The sequence below is a fragment of the Coregonus clupeaformis genome, unplaced genomic scaffold (assembly GCF_020615455.1).
Source record: "Coregonus clupeaformis isolate EN_2021a unplaced genomic scaffold, ASM2061545v1 scaf0452, whole genome shotgun sequence".
Lineage (NCBI taxonomy): Eukaryota > Metazoa > Chordata > Actinopteri > Salmoniformes > Salmonidae > Coregonus > Coregonus clupeaformis.
Window position 1 is genome coordinate 333848 of NW_025533907.1, and position 19671 is coordinate 353518.

At 44.3% G+C, this 19671-nt stretch overlaps 2 protein-coding genes across 2 annotated transcripts in view; one reads left to right on the plus strand and one right to left on the minus strand.

Moving 5' to 3' along the window:
- Positions 1-5039, plus strand: part of LOC121586948 (juxtaposed with another zinc finger protein 1-like) — a 28779-nt gene extending 23740 nt beyond the window's left edge. Inside the window, exons 3-5 of the mRNA XM_041904032.1 lie at positions 1694-1890; positions 2651-2826; positions 4732-5039. Coding sequence (XP_041759966.1) covers positions 1694-1890; positions 2651-2826; positions 4732-4905 — 547 coding nt within the window. The 3' untranslated portion in view covers positions 4906-5039. The remainder of the gene's footprint in view (positions 1-1693; positions 1891-2650; positions 2827-4731) is intronic.
- A 1829-nt stretch (positions 5040-6868) lies between these two features.
- On the minus strand, positions 6869-17590 carry LOC121586949 (tax1-binding protein 1 homolog B; the record flags this gene model as incomplete). The annotated part of the gene is given in 6 exon segments (XM_045215472.1): positions 6869-8024; positions 10267-10355; positions 11583-11743; positions 11903-12098; positions 15614-15700; positions 17465-17590. Coding segments are annotated over 6 exon segments (861 nt in total), but the record flags the coding sequence as incomplete, so codon positions are not given.
- Between the last annotated feature and the right edge of the window lie 2081 nt (positions 17591-19671).

Sequence of the window (19671 nt, forward strand, 5' to 3'; positions counted from 1 at the left end):
TGTGTGTGTGTAGCCTAGTTCCACTAGCAACTTCCATCTAGCAGCAGTCAGTCTCATCTGGCGGATAACTCAGTTTAATTGTGTTAGCATTGGGTAACAGGATGTTAAGTTACCCTGGGTCCTACATTAATAGACCAAGATGACATTTGAATCTCATCCCAGTTCTCTTTGATATGGAGATATAAAAAGTTCAAAGGCAATCTGAGGCAGTAGTGTAACTGTATGAAAAAGGGGCTAGCTACCGCTGTCTGTCTCCCCATCTTTAGACACACATCTTGATGTGGTTTCAGCTTTCATCTGTTCATTTCACTTCTGCTTTAACAGTGTCTGTGTGAATAGTTCATTTTTATGACTTACATTTACAGAAGACTTTACAATGTAACAACGTTTGGTCAGCGATATAGGTCTACTGTTAAACATGAAGTTTGGTCAGAGATATAGGCCTACTGTTAAACATGAAGTTTGGTCAGAGATATAGGCCTACTGTTAAACATGAAGTTTGGTCAGAGATATAGGCCTACTGTTAAACATGAAGTTTGGTCAGAGATACAGGCCTACTGTTAAACATGAAGTTTGGTCAGAGATATAGGCCTACTGTTAAACATGAAGTTTGGTCAGAGATATAGTCCTACTGTTAAACATGAAGTTTGGTCAGAGATATAGGCCTACTGTTAAACATGAAGTTTGGTCAGAGATATAGGCCTACTGTTAAACATGAAGTTTGGTCAGAGATATAGGCCTACTGTTAAACATGAAGTTTGGTCAGAGATATAGGCCTACTGTTAAACATGAAGTTTGGTCAGAGATATAGGCCTACTGTTAAACATGAAGTTTGGTCAGAGATATAGGCCTACTGTTAAACATGAAGTTTGGTCAGAGATATAGGCCTAATGTTAAACATGAAGTTTGGTCAGAGATATAGGCCTACTGTTAAACATGAAGTTTGGTCAGAGATATAGGCCTACTGTTAAACATGAAGTTTGGTCAGAGATATAGGCCTACTGTTAAACATGAAGTTTGGTCAGAGATATAGGCCTACTGTTAAACATGAAGTTTGGTCAGAGATATAGGCCTACTGTTAAACATGAAGTTTGGTCAGAGATATAGGCCTACTGTTAAACATGAAGTTTGGTCAGAGATATAGGCCTACTGTTAAACATGAAGTTTGGTCAGAGATATAGGCCTACTGTTAAACATGAAGTTTGGTCAGAGATATAGGCTTACTGTTAAACATGGGAATGATAGACTCAGAGCATATGTTGTTGTTCTGTGGTTCTGTGAACCACAGAACAACAGGTTCTGTGAACAACCACGCTGGCACGATGAGACTAACCTTGCCTAAAACCTGACACGCGTTAGCTCCCTGAGCTAATACCTAGGCTTTAGCTCAGCAGGCTAGTACAGCCTTGTGGCGCGCAAGTCAATCAATCAATCAAATTGTATTTATAAAGCCCTTTTTTACATCAGCAGATGTCACAAAGTGCTTTACAGAAACCCAGCCAAAACCCCAAACAGCAGCAATGCAGATGTAGAAGCACGGTGGCTAGGAAAAACTCCATAGAAAGGCAGGAACCTAGTTAGAAACCTAGAGAGGAACCAGGTTCTGAGGGGTGACCCGGATTGAAACCGAGTTGGTCATATATGATGTGTGGTTGTGTGTCCTCTCTCATCATCCATCTCTCTGCCTCCTCAGGTTTATGACAGAGGCAGCGCGTCGGGAGCACCATGAGAGGCTGAAGAGGAAGGTGCACCCCAAGCTGTCTCTGACAGGCAGTCTGTCTCGTAGCAGTAACGTCTCCACTCCTCCCAGACACAGCAGTGGGAACATCACCCCGCCTGTCACCCCTCCCATCACACCCTCTTCCTCCTTTCGTAGCAGCACTCCTACATGTAAGATACCGTGTGACAACAGAGTAGACCACCGTCATCTAGGAGGCAGGCAGTAGTTTATGTAATATGGATTATGTGACTTCATTGTCCCATATTTTGGTTTGGATCAGGAAGTGCCTCTTTAAGTTTCAGGAGAATACAGGGAAGATATGTGTAATGTCTCACAGCAGGGTCCTTAGAGAAGCAGAGAGGGTTGACTCTCACGGTCAGTTGGTAGAGGCCTGTCTCTTTGGTTCTTGTGGTTGTGGAGCCAACTCTTATGTTGCATTGCCTTAACCCTAGGACCTTGTGAAAAGGGCTAAATTCTTTCCCACAAAACAGTCTCTCCACAAACTCGGGCTCAGTAACAAGACAACAGTAGAACCCTGTGGGAACCCTACAGCCAGAACACATGTGGAAGGATTGAGTCTGAATCTGTCTCAGCACATCAGCCGGTCCAAAACCCCTGAGGCTAGGATGCCCATGCCAGCCATAGGATACATCCCAAATGGCACTCTATTATAGTGCACTACTTTTGACCAGAGCCCTATGGGCCCTTGTCAAAAGTAGTGCACTATATATAGGGAATAGGGTACCATTTGGGACTGAGCCTTAGTCATTAACTGTGCTTGAATCAGAGCAGAGTACTGGAGCTGCTGAAATAGGAGTATTAGTCTAATTGTTTATGGATGGCAGTAAGCACGTTTTATGACAAATCGTATTTTGATGGGTGTTGTGTGTGTGCATGTACCTGTGGTCTGTATGTGTTTCTCCCCTCCAGGCAGTGAGTATGATGAGGAGGAGGAGGAGGAGGACTATGAGGAGTCAGACAGTGGTGAGTCCTGGACCACAGAGAGTGCCATCAGCTCAGAGTCTATCCTCAGCTCCATGTGTATGAATGGAGGAGAGGAGAAACCCTTCGCCTGCCCTGTGCCTGGCTGCAAGAAGAGATACAAGGTGGGCCAACCGCACTCAGTCCATGAATCAATACCATGTGTAAATGGAAAAACCTCAATTAGCTTTTAACTAGAGTCCTGAGTTGAACTAAGAGCCAGAGTGTTTCCTCATCAGGTCATGTGGTCAGGAAAGTCTCCTGTCCCTACCTACCTGTCTGTGGATATTGGCTAGATACATAGTCTATGCTTTCTGTTCAAGTGACTGCTTCTCCTTCTCATAAGACTCCAAATTAAAACCATCCATTACCCAAGATGTTGGTTTGGTCCTAAACAGACCAAGGCTCTGCATGCAGATAAAGCAACACCTCATGGCACAACGCCTCTCCCCTATTTGACCTAGATAGTTTGTGTGTATGTACTGATATGTAGGCTACATGTGCCTTTTTTAAATTGATGTAGTTCTGTTCTTGTCTATTAATGTTCTGTATTATGTCATGTTTCATGTTTTGTGTGGACCCCAGGAAGAGTAGCTGCTGCTTTCGCAACAACTAATATGGATCCTAATAAAATACCAAATACCAAAATGCTGTGGTAATAACACTGTGATGTCCATATTACAACCCAGTTCAAACAGATGTCAAATACCGCCATAGAGTTACTGCAGTTGAGAAAACAGGGTGTTAGTCAAACATTACAGCATGTCAACATCTTGAAATGCATACATCCACGTCCACTGCAGTGATTTAGGGAGTTTTTACAGGATTTTCCATTCCCATCTGGGTTGGCTGTGTGTCCGGGATAAATGGTGTTCAGCTTGAGAAAATGGCATTGCTGACGTGAATGACAGGATTATGGCTGATGACACACTTAGTAGTAGACTATAGGCCACATGTCAAACTCATTCCACGGAGGGCCGAGTGTCTACGGGTTTTCGCTCCACCCTTGAACTTGATTGATGAATTAACTCCCCTCACCTGATTGTCTAGGTCTTATTTGAAAGGAAAAAACTAAAACCCGCAGACACCCCTGCTGAGTTTACGTTTGACATCCCTGCTTTACTAGAAACATGATATATAGTTAGTAATAGACTCTAGGCCCGGGGTGTCAAACATACTCAATCACAGGAGGTTGGTGGCACCTTAAGTGGGGAGGACGAGCTCGTGGTAATGGCTGGAATTAGTGGAATGGTATCAAATACATCCAACACATGGTTTCCATGTATTTAATGCCATTCCATTTGCTCCGTTCCAGCCATTATCAGCAGCCTCCTGTGAACTAAATATACTTTAAAATGACTAAAACCAAATCGATACACTGTAGAAATTATATTTGTCCTACATTCAAACAGTTTCTTGACTGTGTCCAGCTCGCTAATAACCACCGAAATGAAAGCTAGACAGTCGGGGAGCATACAAAATATAGGACTATTTTTCTCATTTTGACAGCGAGGAAATATATAACATTTTCAGTGCAGCCCTCCGGACATCGTTGAAGACCGGATGCGGCCCCCAGGGCAACATTGAATTGACACCCCTTCTCTAGGCTGTACAAGAAGCATGCAGAGATGAAGGACATTGTGTTGAGTTAGTTCAACTGACAGAAGACATCTGGACAAATATAGGCTTCTTGAATCCTTTGCGAGATGGACAAATAATCAAGTATATTTTTATATATTCTATTCTGTCACTATGCTGTACAGTAAACATACAGAGAGATGTGTAGTTAGGTTTAGTGTTATGAGAGAATCATGACTGTTATATGAGACTGATCCAGTGTTCTCCAAATCCAGTCGAAGACCCTGATTGGTTGAATATTTGAATCAGATGTGTGTGAATCAGGGCTGGATCAAAAGCCCCTGTACACACCCAGTAGCACTCCAGGACTGGAGTTGGCGAACACTGGATTAATTCAACCTTAGCTTACTCTGCCCACTTACACTCTGTACTGTTCCCTCCCCCTCATTCAGAATGTGAACGGGATCAAGTACCACGCCAAGAACGGCCACTGGACACAGATCTGCGTCCGCAAGCCCTTCGAGTGCCGCTGTGGGAAGAGCTACAAGACGTCCCAGGGCCTGAGGCACCACACCGTCAACTTCCACCTGCCAGTCTCTGCCCACATCCGCAAGATGCAGCAGTAGCACCCCCCCCACCCCATTTTCTTCACATCTTTGTACTTTTTCACATTTGAGCTATCATGTGTCTTTTTTATATATTTTTGGCACATGGGGCGGCAGGTAGCTTAGTGGTTAAGAGCGTTGTGCCAGTAACCGAAAGGTCGCTGGTTCTAATCCCCGAGCCGACTAGGTGAAAAATCTGTCGATGTGCCCTTGAGCAAGGCACTTAACCCTAATTGCTCCTGTAAGTCGCTCTGGATAAGAGCGTCTGCTAAATGACGTAAATGTAAATGTACTGTTAAGATGATGATGATGCTATGTTTGAAATAGTGCGTATTGCCGCGTTCAAAACAACTCGGAACTCAGAACTCTTCGACTTCAGTGCAGGGATCTTTTCTTTTTTTTGTGACTGGCTCCGACTTCCGAACGGTCATCCAGCTCGGAATTCCAAGTCGGAAACTCTGGCATCTTTATAGAGCTCCGACTTTCCGACCTGAAGATCACTGAAGTCATGATTTGACCTCTTCCCCCCCCCCCACACTTTTTTTACTTGTTTTGTGTTTTAGCACCAAAATACTATCTCAGGTGAGTTTGCCAGCAGCATTTCAGCACCACAATCCTAATCACAATCCTGCCCGTGTTCTGATAGGTGTGCGACCCAAATGGCACCCTATTCCCTATATAGTGCACTACTTTTGACTAGAGCCCTATGGGCCCTGGTCCAACAAAAGTAGTGCGCTAAATAGGGTGCGCTAAATGCCATTTGGGATACACATAGTATTTTAGAATCAGCTGTTATGCTGTTCACTGGAATTTTGGAATTGGGTGTCACAGCAGTCCCAGTATTCCGGAACCCATTCCCAGTATTCCGGAACCCATTCCCAGTATTCCGGAACCCTTCCATTCAAGGGTGCTGAGCAGTTATCTTCTTCGCCATAGCCTTGTGAAGCATTTAAGCACTTTGTAGTAACCAGTTGCCAACAGAATTAGGATGGTTTTCGTTGCCAATAACTCTTGTCTGCTACATGTCTGGTCGGTGTGTGCAGCAGCAGTCACAGGAACTAGAGAGAGAGAGAGCCAGACTCTGGAGGTACTCAACTTTTCCAAGGGAGTTTTACATTTTTTCAGACCTCCAGTGTTTCCTGTTTGTTGTGGTGAAATGATGTATCTGGTTTCCTTGAATTGTAGACCACAAGACAGAGTTCCAATCCAGTATCTGTGTATAGCTTCATAGTGACACTTCAGGAACGGCTCATTTGAGCTAGAGTAGACATTCCTGTAAAGAAAAGATGGTCATATCTCGATTCTGGTCCATTTCTCCTCCTGTGTCCCTCTAGCCTCTTAATGTAGTCTTATAAAAGGTAATGTGCCATACTGGTTATCAGAGAGAGCAAGGGGCTAATCAACAACCCATCAAAACATCATCACTGCATGGAATTCAATGTTGTTATGGAACTACACGTTAATGTGTGCGTCCTTGCCCTATATAGTCCATACAGCCCTGGTCAAAAGTAGTGCACTATATAGGGAATAGGGTGCGCCATTTGGGACACATATTATGTTGGACATTGACAGTATTATACTGCCAGTACGTATGAAGGGAAGTATTTGATATATTGTGTATAGTAAATGTATTGTCTCTTAAGTGCATTAAATTATATTTTTATATGGTTCTGGAGATTGATGACCCTTACTGTGTGTGTATGTATTCTGTAAACTAAGGCAACACCAGAGGTTGTTTTGGAACTGACGGTGATGTACAAAACAAGCTGCTTTAGAAATGTAGCTGTGATTACATTTGATACATTACAACTGCCTCCGATGTGTTCCTGGACATTTTTGCACCATTACATAATTTTTTCCACCTTTATTTAAACAGGGAGTAACATTGAGACCCAGGTCTGTTTTACAAAGGAGCCCTGACTGAGTATGTGTGCACAAGGTATTGAATAAACTGACTGGGTATATTATAGGCTGATACGCTAGATTGTTCCAAACATACTTTATTAGTTCAGATTTCATTACATGGGATTCACACAAAGAAATCTAAGGTTTTCTATGATCGTGAAATAACTTGCAGCAAATAACGTAAATAACAAAATAATAGTTTCTCATCTAACAGAATCCTGGCATGCATTTTAATCAGTAGCGATAGGTGAAGCATGACTTCTTTAGCCAGACACAACCAAACCGGTGGAGAATTAAATAATGACAATCAAAAGAAACTGAAATTCAACTAACACTAAAATATGACAGCTCTTTCTAACCATACATACACATATTGCAAAAGCTTATACAACACTGTTGGCTTTTAAAAGATGATTCTAAAATAGATTATTTAAAGATAATATAATAATCAGGTTTAGAAGCAATGATTTGTCTCGTCTGTCTGCATATAGTGCACCGAGGCGGCTGCTTTCTAAAAAAGAATGATTACCTGAATTTTACTATGAAGCTCAGGGGAAAGCATTTTGGTTGGAACAGTTCAAATGTATGTTTTGGTAAACGCCTGATGTAGCCTACTTTCCCTGACTTTACATAGTCTAGTAGTGTCTGAGACTGGTGAAGTGGCGAGAGACGAGCACAGCGATGACATAGTACTTCACATCATCATCGGTCACATCCCACTAACAGAATCTTGATCAGCCACTTCATGTTAAAGAACCTATTATTAAAGACGTTCTGATTCACACAGATTGATAGCCCTGGTCTGAAATATACATGAAATCAGAGCACATGGTTTTAATGGAGAACCAATCACACCACCCAATATATAGACCTTTTCCTTAGTTAATAAAATACGCTAATCAAAACGTCAACGTCCTAAAAGTGAATCGGAATGAGATCGTCACACCTGTTACAGGTGGCAGGGGAAAGAGTGCAAGGCAGTTTAATTTCAGTGGCGACTGACAGAAACTGAAGGGTGTAGTGGATATGGTTTTTAGTCGAAGTTGAGCACGTTGGCGTCAAAGTGGGTGAGCACGTGGTTCTCAAAGATCTTCTGGTCGCAGTCGAGGGGGAACTGCTCGCTGCACATGGGGCACACCTTCCAGTGGCTCTCTACATGCTCCTCAAACTTACTCTGGTCGTAGTTGGGCGGGAAGATCAACTCACACAGCGGACAGCGCTTTTGGACGTTCACACTGCACAGAGGGGAGAGAGAATGGAGTGATGGAAAGAGAAGAAAGGAGTGATGGAAAGAGAAGGAAGGAGTGATGGAAAGAAACAAAGAAAAGGTATTGAGAGAGCAACCAAGAGAGAAGGTATTGAGAGAGCAACCAAGAGAGAAGGTATTGAGAGAGCAACAAAGAGAGAAGGTATTGAGAGAGCAACCAAGAGAGAAGGTATTGAGAGAGCAACCAAGAGAGAAGGTATTGAGAGAGCAACCAAGAGAGAAGGTTTTGAGAGAGCAACAAAGAGAGAAGGTATTGAGAGAGCAACCAAGAGAGAAGGTTTTGAGAGAGCAACAAAGAGAGAAGGTATTGAGAGAGCGTTGTGTTAATGAGCAGCCAAGTGATGATGTTGGCAGAGGGGAGCAGAGCAGGACAGCTAACAGGCTAATAAAGGCCATCTGTCAGGTCTACTCTACGTGGGTGGGCCGCTAGCTGGGCTGGGCCACTCATGTTAACACCTACATTAAAGAACAAAGACTTTACACATGTTATCATGATACAGTGGGGAAAAAAAGTATTTAGTCAGCCACCAATTGTGCAAGTTCTCCCACTTAAAAAGATGAGAGAGGCCTGTAATTTTCATCATAGGTACACGTCAACTATGACAGACAAATTGAGGAAAAAAATCCAGAAAATCCCATTGTAGGATTTTTTATGAATTTATTTGCAAATTATGGTGGAAAATAAGTATTTGGTCACCTACAAACAAGCAAGATTTCTGGCTCTCACAGACCTGTAACTTCCTCTTTAAGAGGCTCCTCTGTCCTCCACTCGTTACCTGTATTAATGGCACCTGTTTGAACTTGTTATCAGTATAAAAGACACCTGTCCACAACCTCAAACAGTCACACTCCAAACTTCACAATGGCCAAGACCAAAGAGCTGTCAAAGGACACCAAAAACAAAATTGTAGACCTGCACCAGGCTGGGAAGACTGAATCTGCAATAGGTAAGCAGCTTGGTTTGAAGAAATCAACTTTGGGAGCAATTATTAGGAAATGGAAGACATACAAGACCACTGATAAGCTCCCTCGATCTGGGGCTCCACGCAAGATCTCACCCCGTGGGGTCAAAATGATCACAAGAACGGTGAGCAAAAATCCCAGAACCACACGGGGGGACCTAGTGAATGACCTGCAGAGAGCTGGGACCAAAGTAACAAAGCCAACCATCAGTAACACACTACGCTGCCAGGGACTCAAATCCTGCAGTGCGAGACGTGTCCCCCTGCTTAAGCCAGTACATGTCCAGGCCCGTCTGAAGTGCATTTGGATGATCCAGAAGAGGATTGGGGAGAATGTCATATGGTCAGATGAAACCAAAATATAACTTTTTGGTAAAAACTCAACTCGTCATGTTTGGAGGACAAAGAATGCTGAGTTGCATCCAAAGAACACCATACCTACTGTGAAGCATGGGGTTGGAAACATCATGCTTTGGGGCTGTTTTTCTGCAAAGGGACCAGGACGACTGATCCGTGTAAAGGAAAGAATGAATGGGGCCATGTATCGTGAGATTTTGAGTGAAACCCTCCTTCCATCAGCAAGGGCATTGAAGATGAAACGTGGCTGGGTCTTTCAGCATGACAATGATCCCAAACACACCGCCCGGGCAACGAAGGAGTGGCTTCGTAAGAAGCATTTCAAGGTCCTGGAGTGGCCTAGCCAGTCTCCAGATCTCAACCCCATAGAAAATCTTTGGAGGGAGTTGAAAGTCTGTGTTGCCCAGCGACAGCCCCAAAACATCACTGCTCTAGAGGAGATCTGCATGGAGGAATGGGCCAAAATACCAGCAACAGTGTGTGAAAACCTTGTGAAGACTTACAGAAAACGTTTGACCTGTGTCATTGCCAACAAAGGGTATATAACAAAGTATTGAGAAACTTTTGTTATTGGCCAAATACTTATTTTCCACCATCATATGCCAATAAATTCATTAAAAATCCTACAATGTGACTTTCTGGATTTTTTTTCCTCATTTTGTCTGTCATAGTTGACGTGTACCTATGATGAAAATTACAGGCCTCTCTCATCTTTTTAAGTGGGAGAACTTGCACAATTGGTGGCTGACTAAATACTTTTTTTCCCCACTGTATACACAGGTTGGAGCTGGGAAGCTGCTGTGCTGGGGTGAGAGAGACCAACTTCAATGCATTTTGGGGAGCTCAGGCCTTCAGTGTGTGTGTGTGTGTGTGTGTGTTTGTTTGTGTTACCTGGCCTCAAAGCAAAAGGGAGTCTGACCATCATTTAAGAATGGGCTGTGGGGTTCAGTAGTTGCTGCAGGCTGTTCATTGGCATTGCCCTGTGGTGGAGGGTAGAAAACTACTTCAGAAATACTATCACACACAACTGCTGTAGCAGAAATAATCATCCCACTGTGTATGATGCAACATATCACTGAGTGAACCTCAGTGGAGGCTGGTGTCCCTTTAAAATCGGAGGACAGCTCATAGTAATGGCTGGAATGAAGGTAACAGTATCAAATCAAACATGCTTTCATAATGTTCACTTTATTCAATTCCAGTTATTACTAGGAGCCGTCCTCCCCTCACCAGCCTCCTCTGATCTATCTTTAAGGCAGACTAACTGACTAACTCACATTGTTGATGTTGTTTTCAGACTAGCTAACTACCATTGTTGTTTTCAGACTAGCTAACTACCATTGTTGTTTTCAGACTAGCTAACTACCATTGTTGTTTTCAGACTAGCTAACTATCATTGTTGTTTTCCGACTAGCTAACTATCATTGTTGTTTTCAGACTAGCTAACTATCATTGTTGTTTTCCGACTAGCTAACTATCATTGTTGTTTTCAGACTAGCTAACTACCATTGTTGTTTTCAGACTAGCTAACTACCATTGTTGTTTTCAGACTAGCTAACTATCATTGTTGTTTTCAGACTAGCTAACTACCATTGTTGTTTTCAGACTAGCTAACTATCATTGTTGTTTTCAGACTAGCTAACTATCATTGTTGTTTTCAGACTAGCTAACTATCATTGTTGTTTTCAGACTAGCTAACTATCATTGTTGTTTTCAGACTAGCTAACTATCATTGTTGTTTTCAGACTAGCTAACTATCATTGTTGTTTTCAGACTAGCTAACTACCATTGTTGTTTTCAGACTAGCTAACTACCATTGTTGTTTTCAGACTAGCTAACTACCATTGTTGTTTTCAGACTAGCTAACTATCATTGTTGTTTTCAGACTAGCTAACTATCATTGTTGTTTTCAGACTAGCTAACTACCATTGTTGTTTTCAGACTAGCTAACTACCATTGTTGTTTTCAGACTAGCTAACTACCATTGTTGTTTTCAGACTAGCTAACTACCATTGTTGTTTTCAGACTAGCTGACTATCATTGTTGTTTTCAGACTAGCTAACTACCATTGTTGTTTTCAGACTAGCTAACTACCATTGTTGTTTTCAGACTAGCTGACTATCATTGTTGTTTTCAGACTAGCTGACTATCATTGTTGTTTTCAGACTAGCTAACTATCATTGTTGTTTTCAGACTAGCTAACTCACATTGTTGTTGTTGTTCTGCTGCTCCTCTGGGTCCTCCAGGCCGTCGGGCCGGCTGAGGTTGCGTGCAGGCTGGATGCAGACCACGTTACTATCCCAGGAGGGGGGGCCCACAGGGGGCAAGCGGGGTAGCAGGTCATCAGAGAACTCTCCGTCCGCTCCATCTAGAGTGAGGGAGAAGAGAGGGTCAAAGGTCAAAAGGAGTGTAAGCATATTAGGGTTTCAAAATTCAGATACCTTTCCCAAAATTCCCAGGTTTTCCAGAAAGAATGTACAAGAAATGATACATGAAATGAATAGCAATTGAATTAATCTGAACCAACCTCTTGCATCTGAGGTGGAGTAGGGGTTCCCAAAGTGCAGCTGTGTAGGGGTCTGGGGGACCAGCAGTGGAGTGGGGGCGTCCTGGGGGTAGGGCAGGGGATACTGCAGGAACACAGACTGAATGCTCATCTCCTCTGACACTACAGCCTCCGTCTTCCTACCACCACCACCACCACCACCGCTCTTCTGGAGATCCTGGTGGGGACAGACAAGACAACGGAAACTATTCGATTATATTATTATACATTTATGATTGGAAAGGGAATCCTTTAAAATAACTGATCTTGTATTGTCTCTAACAGAATTGTGCTATCTTGTGGAGGAAATATATTCATATTGTTCATATATTGTAAATATTATCTTTTGATGCTAAGAAGTACCAACCTGAAACGTCACTCTAAAAGTGTAGCTGCTCCTGAGAAGAAAAGACTTAGCTACAGATCTAACTTCAGCTACAGTGAGGGAAAAAAGTATTTGATCCCCTGCTGATTTTGTACGTTTGCCCACTGACAAAGAAATGATCAGTCTATAATTTTAATGGTAGGTTTATTTGAACAGTGAGAGACAGAATAACAACAACAAAATCCAGAAAAACGCATGTCAAAAATGTTATAAATTGTTTTGCATTTTAATGAGGGAAATAAGTATTTGACCCCCTCTCAATCAGAAAGATTTCTGGCTCCCAGGTGTCTTTTATACAGGTAACGAGCTGAGATTAGGAGCACACTCTTAAAGGGAGTGCTCCTAATCTCAGCTTGTTACCTGTATGAAAGACACCTGTCCACAGAAGCAATCAATCAATCAAATTCCAAACTCTCCACCATGGCCAAGACCAAAGAGCTCTCCAAGGATATCAAGGACAAGATTGTAGACCTACACAAGGCTGGAATGGGCTACAAGACCATCGCCAAGCAGCTTGGTGAGAAGGTGACAACAGTTGGTGCGATTATTCGCAAATGGAAGAAACACAAAATAACTGTCAATCTCCCTCGGCCTGGGGCTCCATGCAAGATCTCACATCGTGGAGTTGCAATGATCATGAGAACGGTGAGGAATCAGCCCAGAACTACACGGGAGGATCTTGTCAATGATCTCAAGGCAGCTGGGACCATAGTCACCAAGAAAACAATTGGTAACACACTACGCCGTGAAGGACTGAAATCCTGCAGCGCCCGCAAGGTCCCCCTGCTCAAGAAAGCACATATACATGCCCGTCTGAAGTTTGCCAATGAACATCTGAATGATTCAGAGGAGAACTGGGTGAAAGTGTTGTGGTCAGATGAGACCAAAATGGAGCTCTTTGGCATCAACTCAACTCGCCGTGTTTGGAGGAGGAGGAATGCTGCCTATGACCCCAAGAACACCATCCCCACCGTCAAACATGGAGGTGGAAACATTATGCTTTGGGGGTGTTTTTCTGCTAAGGGGACAGGACAACTTTACCGCATCAAAGGGACAATGGACGGGGCCATGTACAGTGGGGGGAAAAAGTATTTAGTCAGCCACCAATTGTGCAAGTTCTCCCACTTAAAAAGATGAGAGAGGCCTGTAATTTTCATCATAGGTACACGTCAACTATGACAAACAAAATGAGGAAAAAAAATCCAGAAAATCACATTGTAGGATTTTTAATGAAATTATTTGCAAATTATGGTGGAAAATAAGTATTTGGTCAATAACAAAAGTTTCTCAATACTTTGTTATATACCCTTTGTTGGCAATGACACAGGTCAAACGTTTTCTGTAAGTCTTCACAAGGTTTTCACACACTGTTGCTGGTATTTTGGCCCATTCCTTGGCCGGGCGGTGTGTTTGGGATCATTGTCATGCTGAAAGACCCAGCCACGTTTCATCTTCAATGCCCTTGCTGATGGAAGGAGGTTTTCATTCAAAATCTCACGATACATGGCCCCATTTATTCTTTCCTTTACATGGATCAGTCGTCCTGGTCCCTTTGCAGAAAAACAGCCCCAATGCATGATGTTTCCACCCCCATGCTTCACAGTAGGTATGGTGTTCTTTGGATGCAACTCAGCATTCTTTGTCCTCCAAACACGACGAGTTGAGTTTTTACCAAAAAGTTATATTTTGGTTTAATCTGACCATATGACATTCTCCCAATCCTCTTCTGGATCATCCAAATGCACTCTAGCAAACTTCAGACTGGCCTGGACATGTACTGGCTTAAGCAGGGGGACACGTCTGGCACTGCAGGATTTGAGTCCCTGGCGGCGTAGTGTGTTACTGATGGTAGGCTTTGTTACTTTGGTCCCAGCTCTCTGCAGGTCATTCACTAGGTCCCCCGTGTGGTTCTGGGATTTTTGCTCACAGTTCTTGTGATCATTTTGACCCCACGGGGTGAGATCTTGCTTGGAGCCCCAGATCGAGGGAGATTATCAGTGGTCTTGTATGTCTTCCATTTCCTAATAATTGCTCCCACAGTTGATTTCTTCAAACCAAGCTGCTTACCTATTGCAGATTCAGTCTTCCCAGCCTGGTGCAGGTCTACAATTTTGTTTCTGGTGTCCTTTGACAGCTCTTTGGTCTTGGCCATAGTGGAGTTTGGAGTGTGACTGTTTGAGGTTGTGGACAGGTGTCTTTTATACTGATAACAAGTTCAAACAGGTGCCATTAACGAGTGGAGGACAGAGGAGCCTCTTAAAGAAGAAGTTATGAGGCCTCATCTTTTTAAGTGGGAGAACTTGCACAATTGGTGGCTGACTAAATACTTTTTTCCCCCACTGTATAACATTTTTTGACATACGTTTTTCTGTTTTTTTTTGTTGTTATTCTGTCTCTCACTGTTCAAATAAACCTACCATTAAAATTATAGACTGATAATTTCTTTGTCAGTGGGCAAACGTACAAAATCAGCAGGGGATCAAATACGTTTTTTCCCTCACTGTACATTTCTATGTCCATCCTCTCCAGGATAGTCAATACATGACTGGCCACAACGACCTCACAGCAGCTCCTAGAACTATGGTCGGTCTCTCTCCCTCTCCCTCGGTCCCCCTCTCTCTCTCTCTCTCTCTCTCTCCCCCTCTTGGTCGTCCCCCCCTCACTCTCTCCCCCCCTCGGTTCCCTCCCCTTTCTCTCCCTTCGTCTCTCTCTCCCCATCTCTCTCTCTCCGTCTCTCTTTCCGTCTCTCTCTCTCCGTCTCTCTCTCCGTCTCTCTCTCCGTCTCTCTTTCCGTCTCTCTCTCTCCGTCTCTCTTTCCGTCTCTCTCTCCGTCTCTCCGTCCCTCTCTCCGTCTCTCTCTCTCACCGTCTCTCTCCCCTTCTCCCTCACAAACAGTTTAATTAGTCATTCATTAAAAAAGAATATCCTCTCATTTTCAAAGGCAATGGAAGGTTTGTGTTTTACTGGAAGTTTGAAGCAGACGCCAATTTAATTGACAGTCTCAACCTCAAATTGGGTCGTTTTGTTACTCTTAGTGACGAATGCGTATGCTAGCTAGCTACCCTTCAGCAGATTCCCCGGGCCCTATCTGGACTTCTCTGTGGTCCAGAGTAATTGCATGGAAAATGAGAAGTCACTTTGTTTTACTTCACCAATTAGAGATGTGTTAAACCCCAGGCAGATTAGGATATGGGAAAATTGCTGCTCTTTTTGGGGTGTTTTTAGTTCAGAGAGAAGTCTATAAAGGCAGAAAATGAAAGCTATAGTGTAGTGTTGCTATACTTACTAACTTCACCAACTATACTAACCTCCTCAAGTCTCTCCTTGTCCTTCATCAGAGCGGCCAGGGTGTCCTTCAGTTCATTCAGCGCACGCCCCTTCTCAGCCACCTGACTCTGAAGGAGGGAGACGGTCAGGAGACGGTCAGAAGACAGTAGGGAGACATGGAGTACACATGGAGAACACATCAGTTTAAGATTATGGCCGTTGAGGAAAAATATTTTGATATCAAATAAATGTCTATCAGTATTAAAGGAAAAACATGCCAACTCCTGCATTAGTCAGGCAACAGGAGAGAAGTCCTCAGAGTCCAACCTTGTCCCTGGCTGTCTCTGCGGGTGTGTCCCAAACGGAACCCTATTATCTATATAGTGCACTACTTTTGTCAAAAGTTGTGCAATATATAAGGATAGGGTGCCGTTTGGGACACAACTTCAGAGTCCGACCCTGGCGGTCTCCAGAACTCACATAAACAGCAATAAAGCCTTCCTCTGAACGGGCTCTGCACATTAACACAACTGTCCCTGGAGTTGGCCTTCAACTGGAGTATTTTCTATTTATTTGCCGTCCTAACATCTGCTCTGATTCTAGCCTGGTCCCAGACCTGTGTGTGGTTTGGCATGACTATGATAAGTCAGAGGAGATGGGTACATCACTATCACATCCATATCTGGGACCAGGCTAGATCATGGCATGACAATGACAGGGAGAGGAGGTTGGATAGAACATCCATATCTGGGACCAGGCTTCTCTTGAAGTATCTAGCTCTCCAGGACTGGAGTAGGAGAGTCCTGCTCTACACTAACCTGGTAGTGATTCTCCTAGCCTGGTCCCAGACCTACATTTTTACATTTACATTTACATTTTAGTCATTTAGCAGACGCTCTTATCCAGAGCGACTTACAGTTAGTGAGTGCATACATTATTATTATTATTATATCTTTTTTTCATACTGGCCCCCCGTGGGAATCGAACCCACAACCCTGGCGTTGCAAACGCCATGCTCTACCAACAGAGCTACATCCCTGACCTGTCTGTAGCCCTGCTCTACACTGACCTGGTAGTGATTATCCTAGCCTGGTCCCAGACCTGTCTGTAGCCCTGCTCTACACTGACCTGATAGTGATTATCCTAGCCTGGTCCCAGACCTGTCTGTAACCCTGCTCTACACTGACCTGGTAGTGATTATCCTAGCCTGGTCCCAGACCTGTCTGTAACCCTGCTCTACACTGACCTGGTAGTGATTATCCTAGCCTGGTCCCAGACCTGTCTGTAACCCTGGTCTACACTGACCTGGTAGTGATTATCCTAGCCTGGTCCCAGACCTGTCTGTAACCATGCTCTACACTGACCTGGTAGTGATGATCCTAGCCTGGTCCCAGACCTGTCTGTAGCCCTGCTCTACACTGACCTGGTAGTGATTATCCTAGCCTGGTCCCAGACCTGTCTGTAACCATGCTCTACACTGACCTGGTAGTGATGATCCTAGCCTGGTCCCAGACCTGTCTGTAGCCCTGCTCTAGACTGACCTGGTGGTGATTATCCTAGCCTGATCCCATACCTGTCAGTTTTGGGTTTGAGGAAACAGAAGCCTGCTCAACATAATCTATACTGACCTTTTATGATCCTCATCGGCTGGTCTCAGATCTGTGTACTGCTATACATAGTTTACAATGTACCTGGTAGTGGTCCTCCTAGCCTGGTATCTACAGAATCTACAATGTACGCGGTAGTGGTCCTCCTAGCCTGGTATCTACAGAATATACACTGTATCTTGTAGCGGTCCTCCTAGCCTGGTAACTACAGAATCTACACTGTACCTTATAGCAGTCCTCCTCAGCTGTTCTCAGACCTGTCTGTAGTACTGCTCTACAATGTACCTTATAGCGGTCCTCCTCGGCTGCCAGCTGCAGCTTCAGGCTGTCGTTGGTCTTCAGCTGCTCCTTCAGCTTCACCTCCATCTTGGCCAGCTCATCAGCAAACATGCAGCTACGCTCCTTCTCCTCCTAGAGATAACACTCTGGTCACAACATGTAGCTATGCTCCTTCTCCTCCTAGAGACAACACTCTGGTCACAACATGTAGCTACGCTCCTTCTCCTCCTAGAGATAACACTCTGGTCACAACATGTAGCTATGCTCCTTCTCCTCCTAGAGATAACACTCTGGTCACAACATGTAGCTACGCTCCTTCTCCTCCTAGAGATAACACTCTGGTCACAACATGTAGCTACGCTCCTTCTCCTCCTAGAGATAACACTCTGGTCACAACATGTAGCTACGCTCCTTCTCCTCCTAGAGAGAACACTCTGGTCACAACATGTAGCTACGCTCCTTCTCCTCCTAGAGAGACAACACTCTGGTCACAACATGTAGCTACGCTCCTTCTCCTCCTAGAGACAACACTCTGGTCACAACATGTAGCTACGCTCCTTCTCCTCCTAGAGAGACAACACTCTGGTCACAACATGTAGCTACGCTCCTTCTCCTCCTAGAGAGAACACTCTGGTCACAACATGTAGCTACGCTCCTTCTCCTCCTAGAGAGAACAACACTCTGGTCACAACATGTAGCTACGCTCCTTCTCCTCCTAGAGAGACAACACTCTGGTCACAACATGTAGCTACACACCTTCTTCTCCTAGAGAGAACAACACTCTGGTCACAACATGTAGCTACGCTCCTCCTCTTCCTAGAGAGAACAACACTCTGGTCACAACATGTAGCTACGCTCCTTCTCCTCCTAGAGACAACACTCTGGTCACAACATGTAGCTATGCTCCTTCTCCTCCTAGAGACAACACTCTGGTCACAACATGTAGCTACGCTCCTTCTCCTCCTAGAGATAACACTCTGGTCACAACATGTAGCTACGCTCCTTCTCCTCCTAGAGAGACAACACTCTGGTCACAACATGTAGCTACGCTCCTCCTCTTCCTAGAGAGAACAACACTCTGGTCACAACATGTAGCTACGCTCCTTCTCCTCCTAGAGAGACAACACTCTGGTCACAACATGTAGCTACACTCCTTCTCCTCCTAGAGAGAACACTCTGGTCACAACATGTAGCTACGCTCCTTCTCCTCCTAGAGAGACAACACTCTGGTCACAACATGTAGCTACGCTCCTTCTCCTCCTAGAGAGAACAACACTCTGGTCACAACATGTAGCTACGCTCCTCCTCTTCCTAGAGAGAACAACACTCTGGTCACAACATGTAGCTACGCTCCTTCTCCTCCTAGAGACAACACTCTGGTCACAACATGTAGCTACGCTCCTTCTCCTCCTAGAGACACAACACTCTGGTCACAACATGTAGCTACACTCCTTCTCCTCCTAGAGAGAACACTCTGGTCACAACATGTAGCTATGCTCCTTCTCCTCCTAGAGATAACACTCTGGTCACAACATGTAGCTACGCTCCTTCTCCTCCTAGAGAGAACAACACTCTGGTCACAACATGTAGCTACGCTCCTTCTCCTCCTAGAGAGAAAAACACTCTGGTCACAACATGTAGCTACGCTCCTTCTCCTCCTAGAGAGACAACACTCTGGTCACAACATGTAGCTACACTCCTTCTCCTCCTAGAGAGAACACTCTGGTCACAACATGTAGCTATGCTCCTTCTCCTCCTAGAGAGAACACTCTGGTCACAACATGTAGCTACGCTCCTTCTCCTCCTAGAGAGACAACACTCTGGTCACAACATGTAGCTACGCTCCTCCTCCTCCTAGAGATAACACTCTGGTCACAACATGTAGCTACGCTCCTTCTCCTCCTAGAGACAACACTCTGGTCACAACATGTAGCTACGCTCCTTCTCCTCCTAGAGAGAACACTCTGGTCACAACATGTAGCTACACTCCTTCTCCTCCTAGAGACAACACTCTGGTCACAACATGTAGCTACGCTCCTTCTCCTCCTAGAGAGAACACTCTGATCACAACATGTAGCTACGCTCCTTCTCCTCCTAGAGACAACACTCTGGTCACAACATGTAGCTACGCTCCTTCTCCTCCTAGAGATAACACTCTGGTCACAACATGTAGCTACGCTCCTTCTCCTCCTAGAGAGAACAACACTCTGGTC